This window comes from Cololabis saira, chromosome 8 (genome assembly GCF_033807715.1).
Source record: "Cololabis saira isolate AMF1-May2022 chromosome 8, fColSai1.1, whole genome shotgun sequence".
Lineage (NCBI taxonomy): Eukaryota > Metazoa > Chordata > Actinopteri > Beloniformes > Belonidae > Cololabis > Cololabis saira.
The window spans coordinates 16,469,879-16,479,399 of NC_084594.1; the positions used below are offsets into that span (position 1 = coordinate 16,469,879).

General features: G+C 39.5%; 1 protein-coding gene across 1 annotated transcript; it reads right to left on the bottom strand.

Annotated features, from left to right (window-relative positions):
- Positions 1-527: 527 nt before the first annotated feature.
- Positions 528-7,526, bottom strand: kif17 (kinesin family member 17). Its single transcript, XM_061726927.1, has 14 exons — positions 7,296-7,526; positions 7,016-7,162; positions 6,440-6,541; positions 6,008-6,197; positions 4,785-5,237; positions 4,575-4,657; positions 4,308-4,473; positions 4,112-4,185; positions 3,877-3,992; positions 2,336-2,564; positions 1,562-1,820; positions 1,401-1,462; positions 1,202-1,322; positions 528-821 (listed from the first exon to the last, which is right to left on the bottom strand). Exons 1-14 carry the CDS (start codon positions 7,524-7,526, stop codon positions 658-660), a joined length of 2,397 nt encoding a protein of 798 aa, XP_061582911.1. The 3' UTR covers positions 528-657.
- Between the last annotated feature and the right edge of the window lie 1,995 nt (positions 7,527-9,521).

Here is a 9,521-nt window from a genome sequence, read left to right on the forward strand (position 1 = left end):
ACAAACGATCAGCAGGATGCTTTAATAATGCACTCAGATCAATTTTAATGATGATTAACAAGAAAGTCACATTTGTTCAACTCAAGCATTAAAGGTTCACTCATGAGTTCATGTGTAACATGAGATTACTCTCTACTTCCTGCTGTCTTGACAACCTAAACCGTTTCTTATAGACTCAGACGTTTGCAAAGACACTGAACTGGTTGAACAAGATGACTGAGATCGTTTTCATTACCATTAATGATTTAAAGTTTAATAAGCCTTTACTTACCAGCCTGTTGTCAGGCTTCTGCTCTCAAACACACAGGGGGCACATGTGATCAACTAAAGCAAATGAAGTTGATTTTGATCAACTTCATGAAAGCAACAGATTCAGAGTTTTAAGTACTTAGTAAAGGAAAAAAAAGGAAAATATCCATTAGAAATGATAGAAACTGAATATGACACAAGTGAAATGTTTTTAAGTACAGTGTCAAATTTCAAGCGGAGCATTATGCTTGTAATCTCCACGAAAATTACTCCTAAATGCTAATGCTCTGGTTAGCAGTAGGTACAAAACATTTTTTACCCGATAGTTTACTGTAACTTGTTGGATCAGTTGGGGTCCAAAGTCAAAGTGAAATGAGTTTAGTGCACAAATCCTCTCCAGTTCCATCGTTATGGATGCAATGCTTGCTTTTTTTTGCGCTTTATCTTTCCACCAGACGTGGAGACACCCAAGGACTCAAGGCGAAAGGGCCGGGGCAGGACGGGGTCTGAGTTGACGGTGGGGCCTGCAGAGAGCTGAGCTGTCATGTTACCCGGCGGGGGAGAATGGATGGCTGTAGGAGAAGATCAACACCATGAAGGGAAACAGCTGGGTTGGTTTAACACCGCTGCAAAGTCGTCTCAACTGTAACCATTCTTGGGTAGAATTGGATTGTCAGTTTTTAGTACACCTGATACGTTCAATGTAAAGTGTAGTGCTCTCTGTTTTCTTTATTTTTGTTCTTCAAACTCAACATGATTCAATTAATTTCAGCAATACTTAATTAATCCCACAAAGGAAGCTAATGATGACTTATGTTTAAATGTGTCCTAATTAATATCTCTCTTATGGAGAAAATCTATTCCACAGTGAGAATGCAATAATATTCTGCAAAAGACCCAATTAGCTTTCTGAACTGTTCATGCAACGTTTGTATGATCTTCTTTGACTCACCGTGTCCCTGTGTGGAATCACCTGCCAGCAGCTGGCTGCTTCTCCTTGACTTGAAGTAGTTTTTGGCAATGCTCTCACTGTCACTTCTGTCCAGCATTTCCTTGTACCTGTCCTCTTCCACCTGCTAGGACAAACAGCTATAAGCCTCGCTTTGTGTTTGATTGTGTTTAACCAAAAGACGATGTATGAAGACACACACCAAACATGGCTCTCCGGCGTCAGGGCCCGAGTTTCTGTGTGCTGAAGGCTTTGGAGCCACTGCTCCAGGGAAGAAATACAATTTAAACAGTATTACAACAGAAATCTACAAAGAAAGAAACAGAATTTACAATATTGCAGCTGCATAGATTATAAAACCACCTGAGGGCAATGCTGTTTTCTGCACCATCACATCTGGCAGCCTCCAAATGCCACTGTCCTCATCCCAAACGGCTTCTTTCTTCATGCGGTCTAAGTTGCTGTAGTTGCAGTCCCGACGCACCAGGGGCACCATACGCACCAGCAGGCCGTTCAGCAGCTGGCCTTCCTTCTCCAGCCGTCGGATGGTTGACAAATAGTCCTTCCTTTCCACCTCAAACTCAGCCTGCAGGTCACCGATCTCCACTTTGGCTGCTTTCAGCTGTTACAAAAGATTAATAATGTGATTCTTATTAATGTGAAGCTGCTTGAATTGATTTACTAAAAAAAGCTTTGTAGACTGCAGTTTGAATTTCAATTTCTCTTGTATAAACTGCCTCTACATTCAAATTCTGTGCTATTATGTCCAAAACAATGTTGTCAAATATGTATCATGTGCTTTAACATGCAGTAAAAGAACTAGTTTAAACACACCAAATCTGTAAATCCCAGAAGTAAAAGAAGCAGCCTAGTTTTTCAGGTTAAGAAAGTCAATGAAACACTTATTTCCAGGCCTTGAGTGTATAAGCACCACTGAATTTTGGGTCAGTTTTGACTGATTTGGGTCAGTTTGGGCATACGGTCAGGTCCAAAAGTTTGTTTTATTATTTTGTCTTTATACACCACCACAAGAGTTTTAGCTTTAATATAAAAGGTTCCACATGCTGCTTTTTTATTAATATCCAAATCTGAATTTCTTTCAATCCTCACATTTATCGTGTAGCTGCTGTGACCCACCTTACTCTGAACTTTCATCAGTATCTGGTTTTTGGCATGGACTTCTTCCTGGATGGAGTTATAGACATCCAGCAGCACATTCTCACTCTCCTCACTGTCCTCTGACAGAGCCTGGATGAGCTGGACTTTTCTCTGGTCTGCAAGCTTCTTCCTCTGCCGGTGTTTCTGCTGTAACTCTTTGTTCCTGGCCTGCTCCCCTCCCACCACCTGCTGCTCCAGCTGTTTCAGCCTGAGGAGAAGTGGAGGAGTAAAACTGCTGCATGGTCGGGACGTGTCATGATACATGTGTGCATCTATCTGAAACCCATGAAGTGCCTAAGGTTTTATTAGATTTCGTATTATACAGGATGTAAAACAAAACCTGTTCCGCTTTTTGCAGCTTAAAGTAAATTAGCGCCTTGTTTTTGTCACAATGTTTGTAAAACTTCTATTCTCTTCCAAAACAGTGAAGACATGTAAAATGTGTATACAATTGGAAGCAAATAATTTGCAAACCTAACAAATCAAAATATTGTATTTACATTAGAACATATTAAATATTTTCTAAAATAGGGAGACATTTTACCATTTGATGAAAAATATTGCGCCACCTTGAATTTGTTGGCAATGACACACAAAAAAGGAAAAGAAAATGGAAAAATAAATAAGACTAAAAGGCAACACCTGGTGCAGCATTGTGCAACTCGTTAGGTTAATTGGTAAATGCATTTAATTAGATTTATATAGTGTTTTTTTTTCTTCTTTTGACCATTTAAAACACTTTTACCCTACAAAATCATTGACACACACTCATACGGATCTCTATTAGTCTACAAAGATTCATCAAATGAGTTATGCAATGCTTTTTTGATTGTACAAACACAATCTTTCACAAATTACCCTTCATCATGTGGAGAACAAGGCCTGGAATTGAACCATTGACCTTCCAATATGCAGACTACCTGTTTCCTGCTGTTATGTGTCAGTGACATGAATCTGCAAAGAAAGAGCCTCTTAAAGTGTTTAAAAACTCTCTTTGCAAGGGACAAGGCTAAAATTTAAGATTGACTACCAAAGATCTCCGGACCTTCTGAGAGAATTAGAACTGATACAAAAACTAATATTGATCATTTTTGCAGATACTGCTGGAAGTACAGGTGTCAGTATCGGGAAGTATTTACTTATTTACTTACTGATCATATTTCATGTCAATTAAAAGAAAAAGTGCAGACAATCAGCTTTATGATAGACATTTGGACACTAAATAAGAAATCAGCATCAGATCAGTACTCAGTAACAGCCTAGGTCAGGTATTGGTACCAAATTTTTCTTTCCTTAATACGACACAGTTCTTAATTTTAAACATTTGATCGGCAGTGTTACCCCAAGGCTTCACAGTCTGGGGGGAGGATGGGGAGGAAGGGGGTGGTGCCGCGTGGGTAGATAGTGTTCAAACTGTTTTGAAAATAGGGTTGTAATATCCAAGATACATTGAGAACAGAACACAAACACACACGCACAGGAAGAGAGGGGGTGTCTGTTTATTATGGAAGCATACAAACCTTTCCAGGACATGTCTCTGGTCCAGGGGCTTGGCTGTGTTGATATCAGCTGACTGCAGGAGCTGGTCTCGATCTGGATCTTTTCGGTCAGCGACTGAGGCACAAGGCACCGCAGGCTGGCTCACCAACATAGGGAAATATTCAATAAGCTGGATCCATTGCTGTGCTTTCACAATGCATTTCAAAGATACAGCGTGTGTTTTAGTCTCAGTGGTCGTGTGGCAGTGGGTCATACCTTCACCAGAGAGGTAGCGTCATTTGTGTTGTGGCACATGGAGTCCTCAGCGTGTTCTGTACAGTTGGAGTTCACTAATGTCAGGAAGGAATACAAAAGGAATTCACTATACATGTAGAGGAAAAAATAGCAAGCATTTTCCAAAGAAAGTGTGACACAATGATGAGCAGCAGAAGCCTTCATTTAGTTGTTTTACCATTCCTGTGGACAGAGCTCCCCCTGCTGGCTTGGGTCTTCTCCAGATGAGACAGCTTTGATTCATACGAGCACCGCAGAGCAGCAATGTCCTCCTGCAGCTTCGCCTTGGATTCCTGCTCGGCATTGTACTCGGCCTGCAACTTGGCCAGCTTCTCTTCGTACTCCTACGGAGAGAGTGGAATAGGAACCATAAATCACCTGGTTCTCAAACAATGAACGCCTGGATGTGAAGTGATATATTGGTGTGGGAATAGTCGGTGTTTGCCTCTTTAATCTTTTCCTTCTTTGCTTCAGGAGTGCTGGATTGTAACCTTGAAGGAACAGCTGGGGACTGACCGGTCAGCAGAGCTGCAAGATTAACAAAATGAAAAACAGAAGAGAAAAGAAAAGTCAATCCACAAGTGGAACAAGATATTAAGCAATAAAAAATAGCTGTCGTTTAACTTAAGTCAAAAGGGCAGAATTTATCACTCACCTGAAAGGTCAGCAGTCCCCAACTGGCCCGAGATAAGGGCCCTCAACTTCTTGATCTCCTCCTGATACTCTCGGAGGAGAGCATCCTTGGGGTCCTCGTTGATTCTAGGTCTGTTCTGGATGCTCTTAGCCCGGTTTGCGTACCGCAATGTGCTCAGACTTTCCTCGTAGTTGTTGTCTGCAGGGGAGAGACAGGCGATCATAAGCGTGCGTGTGTTTCCTCCCAAGGAATCCTGCAACAGCCTGGTCAGCTTAGAGTCCCTGTAGGGGATGTATTTGGAGCGTCCGTCCACCAGGGCAGAGATGACATTCCCCAAAGCCGAGAGGGAGAGGTTGATCTTCGCGGCCTCCCGTAGCCGCTCGCCAGTCGCACCGGTTTTAGACTGACGCTCACTTCCTGCCAGGTCCACCAGGTTTAGTTTTCCTGCTCGTAGATGATCCTGATCAGCTGCGTCTGAACATTTGGGGTGACAGAGTAAATGAAGAGAAAAAACAACTTTCAGGTACATCCTGAAATATGACAACTAAACAAAAACATTGAAGACTGGTTATATATTCTTGATTTTCTGATGCATGCATCCAAAATTTAACATACAGTTTTTTTTCTAAGTAAAATAGTTAATAACACCTTGATATATTGACAACTGTTAGATAGTCCACATGCAACATGTTTTTGAAGGAAAACTAACTTAAAAAGAAAAGCTTAGGGGGATTGATGGTGATTTGCTAGAGACATACAGGATTGTCTCAGAAAATTAGAATATTGTGATAAAGTTCTTTATTTTCTGTAATGCAATTAAAAAAACAAAAATGTCATACATTCTGGATTCATTACAAATCAACTGAGATATTGCAAGCCTTTTATTATTTTAATATTGCTGATTATGGTTTACAGTTTAAGATTAAGATTTCTAGAATATTCAAAATTTTTGAGATAGGATATTTGAGTTTTCTTAAGTTGTAAGCCATGATCAGCAATATTAAAATAATAAAAGGCTTGCAATATTTTATTAGATTTGTAATGAATCCAGAATGTATGACATTTTTGTTTTTGTAATTGCATTACAGAAAATCACAATATTCTAATTTTCTGAGACGGTCCTGTATAGTGTGAGTGGCTTGCTCTGATAGAAACAAGTTTATATGTTTAAAAACTTGAACTCAAATCAAACATGGCTTAGTCACTTAGTTTTTCTATAAATGTTGTGTGCTGACGGTGTTCACCAGTGCTGCAGATCTCCAGGTGGATGGTGAAGATGGAGTGGGAGCGGGAGGAGTCTTTGTTCATCAGCGTGTAGCCCACTGCCCGGTTGCTCCAGCCTTGCTCCTCGATTCTCTCACACTCTTCCACACTGTGCACAGTATGCATGGAGAGGCCCCGCACATACACCCCACGCTCCGGGTGCTCTTTCAGCTGTCCATTCATCAATCACCAAACACACAAACACGGAATCTGTCAGCCTGTTCAAACGCCTTAAACCGTTAGAGACTCATTCATCAACTGTGCTTCTAGGTCACTACGCCAACATGTGCAGTAAGGGTTGTGCACAAAGCATAAGTTGTCTGTGCAGTCCAAGAAACTGAGCAAAGAATAACAATCCTTTAGGCTTGTACTTTTACACACACTGGATTTATTTTTTGAAATAACACACTAACCTCCAATCTCTGTTTGGGGTCACCTCCCAAGAGATCTCTGATGTCTTCATTGTAAATCTCCAGGTAACAGGCCCTCATGAGAAATTTTGTATTTTCTGCACACTGTGTCACACACAAGCAAAGAAAAATATACTTAAAACAAAGACTAAAGAAAAAATATAACAGAAAAAGCTGTAATGGAAGAACTATTTCCCACTGTCTCTACGTTCTCTGGACTCCATCGATGCTTTTAAGAACAAAATTAAAAGCCACTTGTTTCTCCAAGCTTTAAAACATTAGTAGTGAGATGGTTGTTTTATGACCACCATGTTGATTTTATGTACTTTTATTCTAAGAGCTTTTATTGGTAATGTCTTGTTTTTATCGTATTTCTACTTTTATTGTAGTGTTTTATTTGTGTTATTATTGATATTGTTTTATTTTTTTGTGAAGCACCTTGTGACATTCAGTTGTCTGTGAAAGGTGCTTTATAAATAAAATGTACTTACTTACTTAACTATAAAGAAGAAAACTTGCGCACGTCTTTCATCATGTTTATGAATATTTTGCCGGGGGGAGAAGAGCTCTCCGACTTACCTGAATGCTCTCAAAGATGTGCTCGAAAGCCCGTGGGATGACACCTTTCTGGGCTGCAGGCTCCTGCACCCCCTGCATGGTGAAAGACTTTCCACTTCCAGTTTGTCCGTATGCAAAAATTGTGCCATTGTATCCCTCAGTGACACCCTGTAAAAAAAAAAGAAGGAAAACCTGTGAATCTCCAGGACTGACAGTAAATTGTAAAGCAAATGATGAATGTAGAAATTAGTATGTCCAGTGACCCAACCCACTGCTTTTGCAAGTATGAAAAGCAGCTTACTTCCACCAAAGGATAAGCTATCTCATTGTACATCTGCTCAGTGGTTTGATTGATATAATATGTGCCATCGAAGGTGAACTGCTTGGGTGGATCATCCAGTGCTCCAGGTTTTTGAATGAAGCACTGGCAGCGCTGCAGGTCCATGGACAGCACCACCTTTGAGCTGAGAGCCTTCTCCCTGTCGTTCAGGGGTCTGCACCTGACCACCACCTTCACCGACTCTGACCCCATGTCTCAACACTCCACGGCAGCTACATGTCAACAAGACAAAAGGCAAATAGAGTGAGTGGCATTCAGCTCTGTTAGGCTACACCTGATCCTGCTTGTATAACCCCTTGTCAATAACTAAGGATTTTATTTACCAAGATAGATATATAGTGAGAAAATATTACTTTTATTAACTAAGCAGAGGCAGAAATGTGTAAGAAAATCGTGTGGACCTACCTTGTTGTGTGTGGTTTCAGCTCCTCTGCTGCCGTCTCCTTTTCCTTTTTGGCGTTATGAAGTTGCCTAGCAACCATAACTGACCACAGGGGAGGGGGGAAGAAGCGGCAGCCATTTTGGTTGTTTGGGCTGAAGCGTCGTCAGGTAAAACTTATTTGCCTATTAAATCCTTACATTAAAAAAATCAAATTTAATTTAAAAAAATGTCTTATACTTTGCTGTATATCATGATTTGACTTATATTTAGTTTCCTAAATCAGTTAAGTCAGCAAATAATTAAAATGCAACTTTCACTTATTTAAGCACAGGCATACTGTATATTTCTGTAGAGTAGCTATTTAACCATGTAAAGGAACAGGTTCTAAATAAAAACACTTTAAAAAAGAATCACTTTAGAACTTGATTTGTCAACTCCGTCAGACACGCTCAAAAATATACAATTTTAATTCTTCCAGTCCAACAAGAATCTAAAGTCCTGAAGTATGTCGGTATAGTGTTTAGTTACTCTGCTATGTAATAAAATTCATATAAACTTATGTTGTGATTTCACACTATTCTGAAAACCCAGATTTCTAAATGTCTGCATTTTCAATCTTTGTTTTTAATTTTAAAATGAAAAAAAATAATTTGTTTAGGATGTAGATCAGATGGTCGTTCATTACATAAACAACATAGACTGAACAAAGAATAAAAATGTTTTTCAAAAATGAACAAAAACATACGGTGTTGACAAAAAACTGATGTGTATTACGGATTAATGAACAAATATGTTTTTAAACAGATGGAAGAGACAAAAGATGAAGAACCAACTACTCTTTGTCTTATATTGAACATAAATCAGATAATAAACATACTGTAAATTCTCTTTTTTAAGTGGTGTGTTTGTGTGACTGCCCTGCACTGCTAGATTAAAATTTTAAATTGATATTCCTTAACAATACTGCTCAAAATGCTTGCAACACAAAAAATATTTTGCCTAGAAACAGGATCAATTAGCTTAAGATTTTATTTTTGCCTTGCCTTGAGCAACAGGTGTCGGACATGCTCACGCTCTATGAAGTCCATCACATCAGGGGCTATGCTGTATATCTCTCTTGTTCTTGATTGGACTGGTGATGCATTTCCCATTAGTTTCACTATGATGTCTTCAACTGAACAGAAACAGACATCCTTCCTGCCGAGCTTAGGTTTAACCTTTGCCGTTGGCTGTTGGTGCCTCTTTGCCCTGTCTCCCATGTCACCTATTTGTATTACTTTTTTGTCTTGAACTCTCTTCTTCCACCTTTGTCTTTCCTTCTCTTGCATCTCATGTTTTCTCTCTGGGTCACTGTTTCATTTCTCTCTTCCCTTGGTATTCTCTATTTCTTCTCTTTTGCTCCTCGACTGACAATTTCTGTCTAGCCATTCTTTTCTACAATACAAATTGAAATAATGAAACCTGTATGAGCCCTTTATATGAGCATACTGTAGAATCAGAATCAGATTCGTCTTTATTGGCCAGGTTTGAACATTGTCCAACAAGGAATTTGACTCCGGTTATTTCGCTCTTTAGAATATCAAACAGTAAATAAACAAATGTGGTACTTATTGACATATATACAATTAAAGAACTATGGTGCAGCAGTATGAGGTAGAAAAAAATGACGGCTCTGAATAAAATAACATATATACAATTATACAAAACAAATTATGCAAAAAATAAAAAAAAGTGAGCCGTGCAGCAGAGTGAGGAAGACATGATTATTGCCGGAAGGTGCATTGTTACAGCATGTAACTGCTATT